This window comes from Hesperophylax consimilis, chromosome 4 (assembly GCF_061612785.1).
Source record: "Hesperophylax consimilis isolate HC1 chromosome 4, BYU_Hcon_1.0, whole genome shotgun sequence".
Taxonomy (NCBI): domain Eukaryota; kingdom Metazoa; phylum Arthropoda; class Insecta; order Trichoptera; family Limnephilidae; genus Hesperophylax; species Hesperophylax consimilis.
The window spans coordinates 13,879,551-13,898,969 of NC_142839.1; the positions used below are offsets into that span (position 1 = coordinate 13,879,551).

Genomic DNA, 19,419 nt, shown 5'->3' on the forward strand with positions numbered 1-19,419 from the left:
TTTGATTAATCGTAATCGTAAACGGCGTCCCATCACCGTACGAGGTAGTCAAAAGGACCAGGAGGAAGTGAAATACTTCCATCTTTACCCCTTGCATCCAGAGACTACAGTAGATGACTTAACATCGCACCTCAAAACAATAAGTAAATCTGTCAGTATCTCCTCATTTAAGATAACAAAAATCAAAACGAGGGGAGAATATGCGTCATTTAAAATCGGTGTACCCGGGTCAGCGGTGGCAGAATTACTGCAATCTAAGCATTGGCCTAAGCATTCGTTCTTAAAAGAATGGGTCAATAAGGTAATTACACCACGGCTACCAAATTTTAAACCTAGTTGACAGTACAATAGTTTTCATTTCTTTTACCAAAACGTTAGGGGACTGAAAACTAAATGTTCTCTATTTTATTCTAACGTTTTGGTAAACAATTACGATGTAATAGGGCTCACTGAGACTTGGCTGAACTCCAGTGTGTGCAACCAGGAGTTATTCGATGACAGCTTTCAAGTGTACAGAAAAGACAGAGATAGTGGTAGTGGCCACAGACAAGGCGGAGGCTGCCTTTTGGCTGTCAAAACTAAGTTTAAGGCCGAACACATGCCTGATCTGGAAGCTGACATCGAAGACTTGTGGATAAAAATTACAATCGATTTGTTTGTTACTTTTATATGTGTAATATATTTTCCACCGGCATCAACGCTGGAAACATATCAACTATTCTTCGACAAGTTTCACGAAAACGTGGATCTTCTCGGAGGAAGGAATATTATTGTTTTGGGAGATTTCAACATCCATTCAGCGCGTAGCGGCAAGGATGTTGAAAATGACCTCAAATTTTTATGCGAAGTGTTTGGGCTCACCCAGAATAATGGTATTCCCAATTCTGAGTTGAGGATGTTGGATCTCGTTTTGTGTAACATTGAATTAAATGTCATACATAGCGATTCTCCCCTCGTATATGAGGACAAATATCACCCCGCATTAGAGTTCCGGTATTCTTGTAAAAAGCCTCCGAAGACTACCAAATTACCTAAAACTACAGACGGCACTTTGCGGGGATGGATTTTTGGTAGGGGTGATTTTGTCAAACTTTATCAGATGATGAGCCAATTGGATTGGCATGAACTTTCTAAATTCGATACCGTTAATGAGACGCTACACCATTTTTATTCATGTATATATAATGTATTTGACGCTTGCTTCCCTAGGAAACCTCCCAACAGAGGTGGACGTAGATATCCGAAGTGGTTCACTAGAGATACCATCAGGAGCATTGAGAAAAAACATGCTCACCATAAAAAATGGAAAGCTACTGGTGACCAAAATGAGTATGAAATGTTCAGTAATCTCAGAGCAGTTGTTAGAAGAAATGTTCATATAGCATTCCGAACGTATGTCGACTCAATAGAGAGTGATATCAAGCATGATCCCAAGGCATTTTGGGACTACGTAAAATCACTGCGCAAGGATGGTGGTATAACAGACATCATGATGCATGGTGATCGGGAAGTTAGAGGAGCGGATGTAGCCAATGCATTTGCAACCCATTTCCAATCAGTGTACAGTAATGAGCCTCCATTACTAAATCCCATTTCTGCTTCCAAGTTGAATGTGAAGGGAGCCCAAAACATTGATATAAGTCATATAGACGAATCAGATGTTAAATCTTCAATTAATAACATGAAACATACACATTCACTTGGGCCAGACTTTCTTCCAGTATTTTTTTTAAAAGGATGTGTTGAATTTTTAAAAATGCCACTAAGTTTTATATTCAACCTATCTTTAGATACTGGTATATTTCCTGATTCCTGGAAAGTCTCAAAAATTTGTCCCATTTTCAAAAGTGGATCCAAGACATCTGTCGAAAATTTCAGGCCAGTGGCAATACTTTCCGCCCCGGCTAAGTTATTCGAATCGATAATTCATAAACATGTGCTGTTTCAAGTAGAGCCTTTCTTAATATCGGAACAGCATGGGTTTAGAAAAGGTCGATCAACAGATACTAACCTACTGGTACTCACAGATTATGTTTCCAAATCTTTAGATAAGGGCTACCAAGTAGATTGCTCATATAATGATTTCTCGAAGGCATTTGATACCGTAAACCATGACATATTATTAAATAAATTGTCAACTATAGGTTTTTCTTTACGGTTTCTCATATTCTTTGCAAGCTATTTTACTGGAAGAAAGCAATTTGTATCTCATGGAATATTCATGTCAAAATTATTCCTTGTACTCTCAGGCGTTCCACAGGGCTCTAATTTAGGACCGCTCCTCTTTCTAATTTTTATTAACGATATTACAGAAAATATTCTGCATTCCAGGTCACTTCTTTTTGCTGATGACCTAAAACTATTCTTGGAAATTAAAACTTTAGAAGACTGCATTCGACTCCAATCGGACATTAATAGAATTGTTGACTGGAGTAAACGGAATCGGATCGAATTCAATATTTCTAAATGTTTCATTCTTTCTTTCACAAGGGCACGTCATACTTGGTTTTACCGGTATACCATGAATGCCCGAAGTTTAAAACGTGTCTCCACTATGAAAGATCTTGGCATCATGTTTGATAGTAGGCTGACATTTCATGCTCATATCGAAATGACGTGTAGTGCTTCACTGAAAATGCTGGGCTTCGTCCTACGCACTGCGATGAATTTTAGAGACACCCGGGTTCTCCAAGTGCTATACATTGCGTTGGTTAGGAGTAGGCTTGAGAGTGGGTCGGTGGTTTGGAGCCCACATCAGGTGAAGTATTCCCTCATGTTGGAGAGAGTGCAGAAGAAATTTCTGAGATTCCTCTACCTGAGGGAGTATGGCTACTACCCGTGGCTCTATCCTACTGACTTTCTCTTGGGCATGCTCGGTATGAACCATCTACGGGTCAGAAGAGATGTGCATATTGTATCACACTTCTTCAAACTGATTCGTGGATGGTTAGTAAATCCGACTATCATGGAGAGTATTAGTCTCTATGTTCCTGATGGTTATCTCCGTCACCGACAGCATAGACTGTTTTATCTCCCGGCCTGCAGGACTAACTTGCCAATGGTCATGCCGGTGGGGAGAGCAGTCTTGCTGTTGAACAGAATTAATTCGGATATCGACATATTTAGCATCGGTGAAGCTGCCTTTAAAAGGCAAGCTCTATTGATGCTGGTATAGTTTATACACCGCTAACTATTATGTAATACAATTTTACAAATATACTTAAAAACGAAATAAAATGTAATTTTGTAATGTTTTTAAAGGAATAAACAAATTGAATTGAATTGAATTGAATAACAGCGCAGATATTCTTGACAAAAATTATTTTTTTTGCGTTCAGAATATTATTTTTATTTTAAATTTTTGTGTAACCCCTCAAGAGTGCACCTGTCTGTACAGTGTAAAGCGGAGGAGCTATGTCGGCACCCGGTTGGGATGCGGTGTGATAGGTTAAGGTAGGGGCTGTAGGAAGGGATTTATTAACGCGGGTCTTGAAGAGGCCAGGATTACATGAAGGAGGAAAAACAGATGCCAGTTGGCATGATGTATTTTCACCTTGTTCCATAGTGGAAGATACGCCCTGATAATGGACCACCATCCATAATCGATTCGTTGCTTGAGATGGCTTTCTTCTTCTTAAGTCGGTTCCTCATTGCTGAGGATGGTGACCCCCAATCTGTGGTGGACAAGGCTCCTCCCCTCCTTGCAGTTCTGTGTTGCGGTTATAAAGGCTGCGGACACCGACGTACCCGACGCCAGTGATACTTGGTCACTCCAGCTCATTGGTGACCTTCTTCTGCTTCTCCTGCCTTCCAGTTTTCCAGTGACTATGAGTTTCTCCAGGTTGGAATCCTCAGTTTCGCGAGCAACGTTACAAAGTATCTTAAATACGTTGTAGGCGGATAGTTCAACACAAGAAAAAAGAAAAAATCTACCGTATAAACCTAAACTGCGTGATCTACTTAATTTAGTTTTTTTCATTACTTTTCATGTGTTGAATTGTCATTTTGATGAGTTGTTCGGTCACAGAATTGTGGATGCCTAGCTCTTCCAGAATGGACACATTTGTGCGTCTAGCTGTCCATGGAATATATGGAGTATTTTTCTCTGGTACCAAATTTCGAGAAAGTCTATCCGCATTCTTTCAATGGATTTAAGTGTTAATGTTTCCACACCGCATAGAAATATGGGGAAAAACAGCGCCCGAATGAGTCTCATTTTGGCTGTCTTCTTTATGCCACTGTTACTCCATATATTTTGAATTTTCTCCTACCTTGCCTCCTAGATCACTTATAGACTATCACTATATCTATCGGTATTTGAAGTGTATATTTATGAAGTATATGTAATGTCTTTAACTGGGTTTTTTTATCCAGATCTAATGTTCAGATAGAGCTGTTTTATATAATGATGAAATGGGCTTAGTGTGAGTGATGCTCAGTAGGGTTATGCTTTGTGTACTTGTCGTGCACTGTTTAGGTATATTAGTGGCTGTGACATGCTGATTGGACAGATGCTCACTGGGCAGTGACTATTCATGATACACTGCAGTATTATTTATAACAAGTCATTTGCATCCACGTGGAAACAGTGGCCTATGCCCTAGTTCCCTCTTCCTTTTCCTTCCCATACCCTACAAACTTAATCCCCATAGCATGCCGTACTAGCAGTTGGGTTTGTTATATGACTGTTGTTTCCATTGAAATCAAGAAGAAGATGCCACTCCAATAAGTTCGGTATCGGAGGTATTGGACTAACCACCCGCGCAGTGCAACTACAAACACGCCTCCAGATCACAAGTTTACAATTACATTTACTTTCCACGGTGGATTCACTTGAATGCTTTACTATTTTAGACCATTAATTAACCTTGTGAGAGATGTATTAACAAGTAAATTTGAATAACGAAAGTTGCATGATAAGACCAATTAACTAAGCCGCTAATACAGAGTTTTATTTCAAGATAAAACATTAGTTCTTTTTTTCTCGTGAAATAGTGGATGTCCGACCAGAAGTTTTGAAAATACATCGTTGTTAACGGTGTGGGCAGGTGTGGTGATACCTGAACCAAAAATATCGTTTCGTATGTACCAAATCGATGGATATAAAAAGCAGTTTTTTCGAGGGGTATAAAACTTTATGATCTAATGTTTGATTGAGATATTTCAAACGATCCTGGCCTTCGTCATTCGTGAAACACAAATAAACTAATTTTTATGACATTTAGAAATATCTCAGGAGCCTACATTATATTTTGATAATCATTTATGAATGTATGAAGTATTTAAGTCGCTAGCAGACTGCAGGCGGTTTCCAGCCGTTTTCTCCGGCCGGCGCTGATTTGTATTGCAATATAAATACTCAAGGTACCACACCTACTTTGTAACTTGTTTCATATTGGGAGAGATCGATATTCTCATGCGCGTGGTTTTTTCTTCAATTCTTTTTAAAATAACATTCAATATTATTTTAATCGATGGTGTTCGAATTTAACAACTAATGCACAACCAACTCGTACATAGCGGCAAAAGCATGAATTCTATGGCGAAAACCTCCCGGCAGCCAATGCACCATCTCGTCGAAATAACTGACCGGTTCCAGCCCGGCATCCGTCACCCGGCACCATTAGCGAGTTTATGTATATAAAATAGAATTATATATATTTTTTAAATAAATTGGTTTGTAATTAACAACTTCATAAAAGTAATCAATAATATTTTTGCATACTTTATCATTTACCTATTTTAACAATGATAATAAGTTAATGTATGAATATGCAAAACTAACTAGTGCATAATCTTAGCGATAAAACAGAAAATCTATTTTGTGTTATGAAGAACTAAAGGCATGAAATTTCCAGTTCTTTTCCAGATGACATTTATATATCAAAGGATTCCATCACGCGGTGAATACCTATGAAATGACAATTTATCTGCTAAGGAGCGAAATTGCAATGCCGGGTAGTAAAGATTGTGTATATGAATTAGCTCATCCCTAAAATACCCACGTGGTGTCGAAAGAGAAAATGTACCTAACTTATTTTTCGATCTTCTTGAAGGAGCAAAAGTTGTGCACTATATTGAAGACAGGAATATATAAAATAAGAAAATGCAAATAGCAATTATGTTTATGGTATGAGATGTCTAGAAAAGATCTGAAGTAATTTCGTACACAAGATTACTGATAATACACCTTCCAATTTTCTTTTATACGATCTAATGTATGTATAATTATTTCAGAAAAAAACACTATTCAATATATTTAAAATTACTTTACATTATCCATACAACAAAATTAACATGTAAATGAAATCCTCAACACCGGAGATCCCACTGAAGATATCATTATATTTAAAATTACTTTACATTATCCATACAACAAAATTAACATGTAAATGAAATCCTCAACACCGGAGATCCCACTGAAGATATCATTATATTTATTTGTTACAAAATAAATATAAAAAAAAACACTTAAAAGAATAAGCTTAATTTACCAGACAGGTTGATTTTCACTGAATTGACTTTCTAAATAAAATTCTAAATTGACGATTGATTAATTTAGAATTTTGATGACAGAGCAGATTTTTTTTTGCATTGATAAAATTTCACATTCCATTACTTCAGAATGCTGGATTTATTTCAATGCCGAAATTCTGGGACTAACAACCAAATGTAGGTACTCTCAATCACCCAGAATACTATCGAGGGTAATTATTATACCGAGTCAGTGGACATCTTCAATTTAACACTCAATAAATACAAAATATTGTTTTCGAAATAGTTCAGTTACGCATAACAAATAAAAATGTTTCAAAATAGAAATAAAATTATATTAAATTTTGATAACTATTCCTATGTAAAAGCCTAAAAAGTCATTAATACGTAAATAAATAAATTGAATTGGGCCAAAGCGGCAATATGCCAAACCGCGAATACCGACGTTGTTCCAGAATAATTCATACGCAGGGCGTCCCGACTATATTAGGGGTAGCAACTAAACTGTCCCCTTGCTACCCTCGACGCTTCGAGAGGAATCTCATTAAATAGGAACAACCCCCTGCACGTGGTAATGGCACAAAACAATAGAAAATCCCAAGGAAGATTGACAAAATTAAATTGTTTTATCTTAGATGGCTGGCGAGTCAAGTGAGTTTGAAAGTAATATTCTAGTTTAAATAATATTTTTTGGTGCTTTTGATAACATACATGATGTTACAGTAGTCCATTTATTAATCTATCAAAACGTTCCAATAAAGGAATAAATCACATAGCAAGTGTAAAATGAGGAGCTTAATGCAATAACAACTAAAACGCGCACAATCTGTTTTTGCTCCCATCGCCTTTTGGTATCTCATTAATGGAGATTGACCTGTATAACTTTTTGGTAATCACTTCTTTTTTTTTTGGTTTTAGGCATTTCACCCTGAAAAGAGTGCTTTGTGCCTGTAGCGTGTTCTATAACACTTTGAGTGAACTGTAAAAAAACGATAACTAAAGCTCATTCAATTGGTTTGTAAATAGCACGGGAATAATTGGAAGAAGGAAAACAGCTTACCTGAACTCCCATGAATCCGGGCAAAAATACGGGTTTTCGATGCACTTTGCACTGGTGAATTTTCCTCCACAAACGAGACGAACAACAAATGAATCTATTTCGGTATTTACACATATGATACGACGACGAAATTTTAGGTGGCACCTTCTTGATGTACGACACGAGCTCGACTGGTATTTGCGACAATTAGTGCAACAATGTTCATAAGGTCCAATGTGGGTAGGACTGTTTATAGGGAAGGAGATGGATAGTAGGAAAAATGGTAGGTAATTCAAAAAGCTGTTTCAATACTAAACATTCCGCCCGCCTTGAGGAAATGTACAAATTTTCTCAACAATCGACATAAAAAAAAGAAGATGAACAAAATATATATATATATATATATAAACTTAAGTTAATGTAACGAAAACTAAAATTAGAAACTAAATAGAACAAAATTTATTCGATAGGTAATCGATATAGTTTCACTACGGGGCGTTTAAAAACACCCTGTGGCGTACGAACTGAAACGACACGAACAATTTTATCAGCGCCAGGAAATAATTCAATAACTCGCCCAACGGGCCAACGCATGGGCGCAGAATGTGAGTCGTCAATCATTACTAGGTCGTCGACTTTCAGATTGGGTGATGATGATGACCACTTGTTCCGTTGTTGAAGAGTGTGTAAATATTCTTTTCGCCAACGATTCCAAAAATGTTGAGACATTTGTTTCAATAATTGCCAGCGCGATAGACGGTTCATTGGTACGTCCACAAAATCTTCTTCAACAACAGAAACTAGAGGAGCTCCAATCAAAAAATGTGCTGGAGTCAGGGCGTCCATTTCAGACGGATCCGTTGACATCGCGCCAATAGGACGAGAATTTAAGATTGCTTCGATACGAGTCAAAACAGTGGCTAGCTCTTCAAAAGTGAGTACTTGATTTCCCACTACCCTTTTCAAATGATGTTTAGTTGATTTAATTCCAGCCTCCGATACTCCGTTAAAGTGTGGGGCGGAGGGAGGATTAAAGTGCCAGATAATTGAACGAATGGCAGTAGCGTCTATAAGTGTGTTATTGTTTTCAGGTAATCTTAAAAATTTAGAATGACCTATATGATATCTATTGGCACCGACAAAGTTGGTACCACAATCGCTATAAATGTTTTGGCAAAGTCCACGACGAGAAATGAATCGATCTAATGCTGCTATAAATGCTTCAGTGGATAGATCTGACACTAATTCCAAATGAACGGCTTTGGTCGATAAACAAACGAATAGACATAAATAGGCTTTATAGGTTTTAGCGCCGCGACGCCTACTTTCGCGGACTACAAACGGACCTCCATAATCGGTTCCTACATTTAAAAATGGACGACCTTCTCGAAAGCGGGAAGCGGGCAAGTTACCCATCAAGGGTGAACTACCACACGGGTTGTTTTTAAAACAAGAGATACATTTGCTCAAACGATGTCGAATTACGTTACGAGCCGAAATTATCCAATATTTTAATGATAGTATAGATTGCAATGCACGCGGACCAGGATGAAGGTACAAACGATGGTAATAATCTATTATTAAAGTTGTTAAATGACATTGCTTTGGTAAAATAATAGGATGTCTAGAGGTTTCCGATACTACTTGTGCAAAGCGAAGACGTCCGCCCACCCTTAATATTCCAAATTCATCGATAAAGGGAGCAAGTCTTTGCAGTTGCGGTGAACACACATTATGCGAGATTATATTATCTATATCTTGTTTAAAATAAATATTTTGAACGAATTTAATGCAACAGGTCAAAGATAAATTAATTTCTTTCAACGAGAGTGTGTTGCAACTTATCTTTGATTTCAAACTTAATCTATTAATAAATCGACGACACCAAGCTATAACTCGTAATAATTTCGATAGTGATGAAAATTTCAATAGAAACTCTTGGTCACGAGTCGACACATTAGTTGATAATGAAATTAGATTCTTCGATTTATACTCTGGTATTTGTTCTACCGGAATATCTTGAGGTTTAACAAAGGACCACTCCTCTACGGGTGACGATATAAAACGTGGACCATACCACCATAAGGAAGATTCGGCAATTTCACTTGGAAAAACTCCTCGTGACCCCAAATCTGCAGGATTTTCTTGCGACGAAATGTGAAACCAATGTTCATAAGGTAGACTTTGAATGATGGTTTCAATACGATTTGCAACGAAAGTTTGCAAACGAAACGTAGGTGTTTTTAACCACGCCAAAACAATAGTGGAATCGGTGAAAGCTATAATGTTTTCTATTTGAAGTCGATCTTTATATACTTCTTTACAATAGGTTAACAGCTTTGCCAACAAAACTGCTCCAAGCAGTTCAAGCCGTGGAATAGATATCACCTTAATGGGTGCAACTTTTGATTTAGATAGTAAAATGTGGCTTGAAATTTCTCGATTATTGATTGCAATCAAATAAACAACTCCACAATATCCTCGTTCAGAGGCGTCAGAAAAACCAACCAGTATACAACGACTTTTTTGAGACGTAGTAACAAAGCGATCAATTCTTAACTTTGATAGGGAAGGAAGTTCCGTTATGTATTTCTTCCACTTCAAACTCATTTCCATGGGGATTACCTCATCCCAACCAAGTTGCAACTTCCACAATTCTTGCATGAAATATTTAGCGACAAAAACGACAGGGTTAATGAATCCCAATGGATCATATAATCGTGCTATAGTAGATAGCATTGTACGTTTTGTGCAGTTGTCACTAAAAGCATTATTAATTTTATATGTAAATTTATCGAGCGACGGGATCCATTGAATACCTAATATATTAATATTTTTCTTATCACCGTCAAATTCAAAACTTAATGGTACTTCCCGATAATTGAGAGGAATGTCTTCTAAAACTTCAGGATAGTTGCTAGTCCATTTTCGTAATTCAAAACCACCCTTTTGAAGTAATGCATTCAACTCCCTGATGTAATATCGAGCGCTTTCCAAAGTTTGCGCACCACTTACAATGTCATCTACATATGTGTCATTAATTAATATGCTTGCAGCCTTTGAATAGTTAGATTTTTCATCAGCTGCTAATTGATGCAATGTTCGAATAGCTAAGAAAGGGGCACTTGCTGTCCCATATGTGACCGTTTGTAATTCAAATTCTTTTACGGGATGATTGCGCGACTCCCGCCATAATATATGTTGATAATTACATGAGTTTGAATCCATGAGGATTTGTCGATACATTTGACGTATGTCAGCTGTAAAAACGACTTTGTGTATACGAAAGTTACACATCAATTCGACTATGTCCTTTTGTAATTTTGAGCCCACGAAAAGTATATCATTCAATGCAATACCCGATGATGTTTTGGTACTTGCATCAAAAACGACTCTCAAACGAGTTGTAGAACTTGTCTCCTTGATTACGCCGTGATGTGGTATGAAATAGTTTCCAACTGGTGACCGAGGTGGTATTTCAATCATATGTTCCAAAGTTAAATACTCTCTCATAAAAGAAATATATTGCGATTTGAGATCAGGATTTGAATCCAGCCTCTTTTCTAAATGCATAAAGCGCGACAATGCGGTGTCATATGACTTTCCCAATTTTTCTGGGCTTTCCTTAAATGGTAAAGCTACGACATACCTCCCGTCTTTGTTACGGTAGGTATTTTCAATATACAACTTTTCACACCGAATTTCATCAGGGGATCGAATTTCTTTCAAAGAGGGGACATTTTCGATTTCCCAAAAACATTTAAGTTTATCCTCAATTGAGTCATCCATTGAAGTAAAAAATGAATTTATCGAATCATTTGACGATCCGACATTTCCCATTAAAACCCATCCTAATGTTGTTTCGATGGCAATAGGTTCATTTGCTTTGCCGACCAATTTACCTGGGCCTAATAATGAGGCAAAAATATTACTTCCGAGTAGAATGTCAATTGCTGATGGCAAGTAGAAGGTTGGGTCTCCTAATTTGAGTCCTCTAATATGTTGCCAGTCATGTTCAACGATATGAGACGACGGCAAGTACGATGAAATGTTATTGATAATAAGGAAATCTGTTGTAATACCAGACTCCTTCGAGGCGACAGGACGAAAATTTGTTTTTACTAATCCGTTTGATCCAATTGTGCGAGTGCCACCAATACCGACGATAGAAAATGAATGTTTACTTGAACGAGAAAAGCCGAGGCGTTTTGCACACTCCTCCGAAATGAAATTAGCCTGACTCGCCGAGTCCAAAAGAATTCTTGCTTTTTGAAAAACACCATTTTTTCCTAATATTTCCACGTAGGCTGTGGACAACAGTACCGATTTACTATTTTTATTGTAGAACGTTGTTAACGCAAGTGGTTCAGAATTTTCTTGATTTTCAGAATTTTCCTGATTTTCAGTATTTTCAAACATTTTCTTTGGAAAATGCAACAGACTGTGATGTCTAGCTTGACACTCATTACAAGAGAAACGAGACTGACAATTTTTTGCATTATGTTTATTTTGTAAACAGTTGAGACAGAGCTTGTGCTCCTTGGCGAATGAAAATCTGTCCTTTGGTGACAGACGTAAGAATTTTTCACATTTATTCAAATAATGTGACGATTTACACACAAGACATTTATTTACGACATTCGACACAAAAGAACTAACATTATTATTATTATTATTCGAACGATTTTTAATGTTATATGCTTTCGAGGGGCTTTTATTAAAGATTTCCCTTTGTGAGAGACTTTCCGGAAAAACGCCCAACGCGGTCTCTTTAGCTAAACATTGTTGCTCCAAAAAATGTAATAATTGGTCAAATGTAGGCACTTTTTCCAATTTATTTTGAATTTCAAATTCAATACGTAATTCTTTTGGTAATTTACGTAAAACAATATGTAATAATAGGAAACTCCATTCATGTACTGGAAAATGTAATGCCATTAAAGCCGCTACGTTTTCCTTCAATATTGAAATAAATTTCCTCAAGTTATCATTGGCTTTGACAATTTGACATGACAATATTAACTCTATATGGGTATCTGCTATTAACCGAATGTTTTCGAATCTTGCCTTTAACAAATTGTAGGCAACAATATAATTTTCTTCCGAAATAGGAAGATGTTTAACACAAATAAATGCTTCTCCAGATAAACTACTAATTAAATAATGCATTTTTTGTACAGGATTTAACGTATTATTTGAATGTATTAATGAATCAAAAGTATTTATGTAATTTACCCATTCTGTTGAAATTCCAGAAAAATTTATCAATTTAATTTTCGGAAGTGAAATATTTGAATTCTTAGTAACATTTTTACTTTCAAAATCATTTTCGAAATTTTCCGGAAACAATTCACTGTGATGTGACTGTATTTCGTAATAAATATCTTGAAATTCAGAATATTTTGTTTGCAAAGTTGCAATTTCAGACTCCTCCTTTTTCGAAGTTTCCAAAAGCATATGACACTGTACGAAATTATCTCTAACTGTTGTTATATCCGAAAAACGTGCTTTAAAAATCTTCTTATCTGATAACTCCGATGTTTTTAAAGCCTTAACCGCCGACGCGCGAATACTTTCTAGATCTAAAATCGCCAATTTATATTTAATTGCGTTCGATGCCATATTTGCAGATTTAAGAAAAGTATTTTAGTAAACAAAATTCCGAGAAACAACAACACACTATTTTGACAGCTAGATAATTTGTAAACAATGTATTCCAATATGGCCGTCCAATTGACAGCTGACTACTCAGTAGTACCAACTTAAAAACCAGCCACTTTCTGATTATTGAAACAATCTGTTTTACCGACACGACAATATTCAAAAATAATTGCACCTACCTACTTCAAATTTGAAGGTAACAAATTTAAGATTACCCACCGAATTTGCAAACAATATTGACAATATTCTAGGTACTAAATTTATGCTTCTATTATTGAATAATGATTCTAAATTGTTGAAACAGCTTTTAGACAGGAGAATGGATGACAAGGTTGTGATATTCAAAAAAACAATTGAATGGCTAATTGAACCGATGTTCAATATCCAACCAGATCGATATCCGGGGAGAGGACCAAACAATGTAGCGTGTTCTATAACACTTTGAGTGAACTGTAAAAAAACGATAACTAAAGCTCATTCAATTGGTTTGTAAATAGCACGGGAATAATTGGAAGAAGGAAAACAGCTTACCTGAACTCCCATGAATCCGGGCAAAAATACGGGTTTTCGATGCACTTTGCACTGGTGAATTTTCCTCCACAAACGAGACGAACAACAAATGAATCTATTTCGGTATTTACACATATGATACGACGACGAAATTTTAGGTGGCACCTTCTTGATGTACGACACGAGCTCGACTGGTATTTGCGACAATTAGTGCAACAATGTTCATAAGGTCCAATGTGGGTAGGACTGTTTATAGGGAAGGAGATGGATAGTAGGAAAAATGGTAGGTAATTCAAAAAGCTGTTTCAATACTAAACAGTGCCGGTAACAGTTAAAGTGGATAAAAAAATTCGGTTAATCTATTGGGAGAATAATAAAACAAATTAAATATTGGACTTATTTAGATCACTAAAACAAATTAAATGTTGAATTCATTCAGGTTAATGAACTTACATAAAGCTGTATGAACACGAGAATTGTTAAGAGATAAAAGGTGTGAAATGCTAAGGGGGGACTGGTGTGTGATTTTAATAAGCAGGCGGTATATGTTCTTGAAAGATGAATGGTTTTTACAGTTAAAGAAAACGTGGTCGAGGGTTTCCTCTTCCACACCGCACTGGCAGACCGGATCATCCAAAACTCTAATTCTAGCCAAGTGGGATGCAATTGAACAGTGACCAATTCTCATTCTCGAAATACATGAAATGAATCGTTTTGAAAGTTTTTTACCGTGAAACCATGGCCTAGTAGGGATATGGTTTTGAATTCCAGCATAGAAAGATCCAGTTCTTATTTTGGAGACTGCCCAATTTTCTTCCCAGGCACTAATCCCTTCTTTTTGTCTGCTGTGTAAATATTACGTCTGTAGGTTTTACACAGAAAGAGCCACACAGAAAAGTTTGAACAAGTGGATATTAAGCATTTCAAAAAACTTTTAACGTGTTTTACCCAGAACTACAATGTTCATAATAAGTTATTGTTATTGTATCCAGCTCCTAAAATATTCTAGCAATGAATTGTTGTCGATGTCAACAGCCCTGATCCTGATCATAATGACGCCTGGACCATCTTGAATTTTTGCGTCTTTTGAAATATATCTCTTTTCTGATACAATTCTGCGCTCACTAGTATCGCCACCTGATCGTATGGAATCCATGGGTATGATAGGGGTAAAGTCATTTAATTTTGAGTCACGTTGATTTTTCTCTTTTAATTTATGAAGGCAGGCGAACACTTTTGTTAGTAGGTAAAATCTTGACGAATAATAATACTATATCTGGATGTCAATATTATTAGAAATACAAGTTCCATAAATATGAACGGAATAGAACGATTGTTTTGAGCGTTACCTACCAATATTTAAAAATAGTTATTATCACTAATACCTCCCGTACAACTTCAAAACAAGTTGTCATCATATAACAATTTGATAATGGCATGTTAAAGTTACCCACGGGAAGGAAGCCTGCGTCCTTAGGGGTTGAAGTAAACGTTTACGGCAAACAAGGTCTTTAAACGTTTACGGCAAACAAATGCAAACAAGGTCTTTAAACGTTTTCGTAAAACTATCACTAGGGTGTAAAATTTGTATGTTTGGTAACACTTAGCAGCTGATATTGATTCTAAGAATACATTTGAGCTATGGCGGTGGTTAAAGATAGCACCCCTTTTTAACCGATACCAAATAAATAATGCAATATTTACTGATGGACGATAAAATAGGCGCTTATAGATGCAAGCTCATAAATTATAAAATAAAATTCTAATTTTTTGGAAAAAATGTTTTTTTAGAAAAAAATGTGGAATCTGCATTTGATAGTTTTAATATTGTTGATTTTGTGAATATCAAATTTTGTTCATTCTTTAGTTCCTTTCTTCTTTCGACCAACCTCGCTTGTGAAAATAAATTTATTTGTCAGTTTATGCTTTTAGCAAGTTCGTACTGTAAGTTTAAAACACACACACCCACACACACCTCAAAATGCAGGACATCATATACCGATGTTACTGAAGGCCGCCTCTGTTTCATGTTTCAGACGGTCGTTTTCTCTTGAGTATGGTTTTCTGCGATTTCCCATGCCTCCACAGGCGAATGCGGAGGAAATCCCTATAATTAGGCGCAGCTGAATTTCCCACCCGATCCCAACAAAACACAAACAGACATGTATGTAGTATATAGCAGCGGTTGATGTGATGCTGAATAATATGATGCTCCAAAACATGCAATTTTAGTAGGGTTTTTAGGAAGCAAATTTTTTCTTTACCGAGAAAATAGAAGGCATCTAAGTCTATAATAGCCAGGTAACATTTAATTCACCCATATGAGGTAAAAATGGTGAGGCGCAGTGACTTAACGCAACTTTAAATTCATTACATTTAAATTATTCACCACTTCATTGAAAATAAGAATCTAGAAAATCAAAAAAAAAAAATCAAGTTTATAATGAGCTATTAAATTAATCGTTGTAGCAAGTGGATGAGTTTGTGTACTTAGGAAATAGGATCCCGAGAGATGAGAAGTTTTATAAGGACATAGACAGAAGAGTGAATGCAAGCAATTCCATTAACGGAGGAATTAATTAAATAGTCGCCAGTGAAAAGTTGTCGATGACAGCAAAGCTAGCAGTCCATATTTGAGTTTGTTGATACATAACCTGATGTATGCCAGTAAGTCATGGAACTGGAAAAAGAAGGACGAAAATAGATGGAATGTTGATGAAATTCCTGAGACGATATGGAGTAAAACCATAGATCCGAATTACGAATGAGGATATTTGAAAAGGAACACGAGTCATAAACTAAACTACTGGCTGAATCTCAACAAGTTACGACTTTTAACGTTGCTATAGTGTCGAGTGGTGCATAATACAAAACAAAACTATTTTGAAAACATTACAAAGCATCACATCATCAGAAAACAGTGGTTTTTCGACAGTGTGTAAAATATTGGTTAAATATTGATGAATACAACGAATAAGATAGATCCTGGATGCGTCCCTCGATGAACCCCGCTGGTAGCAATTAAAATAGCTCGTGATTAATATTTTCGTTATTTTTGTTCCAGGTGCACGCAGTGCCCGGCCGCGTGCGACAGTTGTACAAGTGGGGGTGCGTGCAGCGTGCGGCGCAACGCGTTGATGCGGGGCACGCTGTTGGTCGTGCAGGGTGCGTGCATGGCTGTCACCGTCATGCTAGCCGTGATCGTGTTCAAACAGCGCAAGTGCAAGGTAAGAGGACAATGCACACAATACAAAAAAAAAAAACAATGGTGTGCTAAGAATCAGTATTTTTATTATATTAACATTTTTGGGAAATATTTTGAAAGGGGATAGGAGTAAATAAGTTATGTACATATTCAGATCTAGACAATTAATATATACAATATGTGTCTTCCTATACAGATAAACAATCCAAGAGTGCGGTGATGTGTAAGATTGGTGGTTTTTTATCTCTCTTTAACACTTTAATGCTGGTGGTGGTGAGAGAAAAAAGATTTCAAAGGGTCTCCCCAACCAGCCTCCCTCGATCTGGCACGCCACGCAGCTGGTGGGCAGGCGCATCCTTAATATACCCCACGTGATGAACCCGTGCACCCCTGATAAATCACCAAACGTACCGAACCATTCGGGGTGACTTATGGCAGAGGTGCTGGTAATCCAATTAACTCTAAATCGTTACATACCTACCATACATAAAATCTCACAAGCAGCGAATTCGCTAGGCAATTACGCTATACTAACCAAACTTTTATATTGTTCATTAATCTTTTTGATCGATTAAAAGATAATACTTGCTAGCTGGACTTACCTGTTGGAATTATTTTTGCTAGAAATTATTTTTTACGGTTAGAATCTTATACAAAATTGCATTCACTGTACCAAGAAAAGAGCTAACGAGTCAAATTTGATACGATAGCGATGTAGGTACTGTGATATCTTCTCATTAACATAATACAGGGTTTTCCAATAAGAGGTGTTATTTTGATATTCAATCGTAAAAGATCAATGGTTTCGTTGTTTGTGTGGCACGTAGCGCCGTCTTGTTGAAAGTAAACGTTGTCCAGATTAATACTATGCAATTTCGGCCATAAAAAATCATTAATCATCTCTCGATAGCGCAATCCATTCACAGTAACTGTTGCTCCAGTCTCATTTTCGAAAAAGTAAGGTCCAATGACTCCGCCGGACCATAAACCGCACCAAACAGTCACACGTTGAGGATAGAGAGGCTTTTCAACAATAACTCTTGTGTTTTCCGAGAAATTTTAATAATTTCAATGCGTTGTTGAAGCGTGTATCGTTCCATTTTTATTAATGGCGTAGTTTTTACTTGTCAAATGTCAAAAAATGACAGCTTCAAAAGTAACATCTACCGAAATATCGGGCTATTTAAAATAACACCTCTTATTGGAAAACCCTGTATATTTAGAAACGGTATTATAATATTACACAATTTGAACCCATTATATAAATGTGTATTTGTTTTACATTATGTCAGTATTTATAATATATGTATTACGTAAAGTAGTATAATATTTATATGTGTAGTTATCTTGGTGTACAAATAAAAGTCTCGTTCAACTCTGATACAGTGTTTATTGTTAAATTAAAATCGATTTTACAGTCGCAATATTTACGCGTTTACTATTCACAATACTATAGAATTCCGGCGATATCTAGGTCAAGGTTCCCTAGCGCGGTAATACTTGGCTGGCGGTTTGGAGACGGAATACTCACGAGTTCCTTCATGCTGCCGCTTTTATAAGGTGAAGAAACTTCTCGAACATTTTGGTTGCTATGTAGATATTGCCAAACTAAAATTAAAAAAAATTAAAAAACATCCAAGAAGCTTGTTTGGAAAAAAACCGAAACTTCTAGAATGCCGTTCGAATCAAGTAGTGGCGTACCACTACATATGTAAAACATAATTTTATCATGCAAATTTATGAAGAAGTAAACAGTTATCCCATATTACTTTCGATACGGTGATCTGTCAACAAGCGATAATTCCGGGCGATAAAGGTAATCTGTGTTCAATGATGTTTTCATTTTGGAACGATACATTCATTGTTGGATAGTTTGGACATAAATTGCAAATTACAATAACATGCATCCCGCTATATTCGCCACACGGTATGCTAAATGCCGATCGCGTTATGCGGATGCTTACCGTGAACTTAAGACAGGTGTGGGCCATTTTGGATTATAATTACTAACGTATAAGGAAGGGATAGGGGAAGATATTTTTAAAAAAATTTGCTCACTGGTCTGTGACTTGCTATCACGCTTATGATTCGCTTAATCAAGGTAATAGATTGCTGATGGTACCAATTAATTTAATTCAGAAAATTTTACGTTGGTGATATCAATTTCGATGTTATAATATCACTTTTAGAGAAGTTTTTAATTGAAATGAAAGTGTTTAATTATTATCTTTACAATTCTTTCTTGAATGCAGTTTCAAATGGAATGATATGTCAGTTAAATGAATTAAAAAAAAGTGTTTATGATTTTTTTAATTACAATGAAATTTTATAATAACACTGCTGAGCAGAGTTTTAAATTACTCTGCATCTGTTTACTTTTGATAAAATAATTGAATGATTCTTAAAGAAATCATAAAGAATCTGTAAAATTTGGCTTGCTTGTTGAACATGAAATAAAAACCGAAAAATTGCGTGTGAAACCTTCAAAATAATTACATTTATACAGTTT

General features: G+C 36.3%; 2 protein-coding genes across 5 annotated transcripts in view; both read left to right on the forward strand.

Moving 5' to 3' along the window:
* LOC149424230 (mitochondrial import inner membrane translocase subunit Tim21) overlaps positions 1 to 19,419 on the forward strand; it is a 586,526-nt gene that overhangs the window by 251,962 nt on the left and 315,145 nt on the right. The gene's annotated exons all lie outside the window — the stretch shown is intronic.
* The window catches only part of smog (G-protein coupled receptor 158 smog), a 206,524-nt gene that overhangs the window by 123,578 nt on the left and 63,527 nt on the right, over positions 1 to 19,419 (forward strand). For all 4 annotated transcript variants that reach the window (XM_089651396.1, XM_089651394.1, XM_089651395.1 and 1 more), the window contains exon 7: positions 16,770 to 16,932. In XM_089651396.1, coding sequence (XP_089507522.1) covers positions 16,770 to 16,932 — 163 coding nt within the window. The remainder of the gene's footprint in view (positions 1 to 16,769; positions 16,933 to 19,419) is intronic.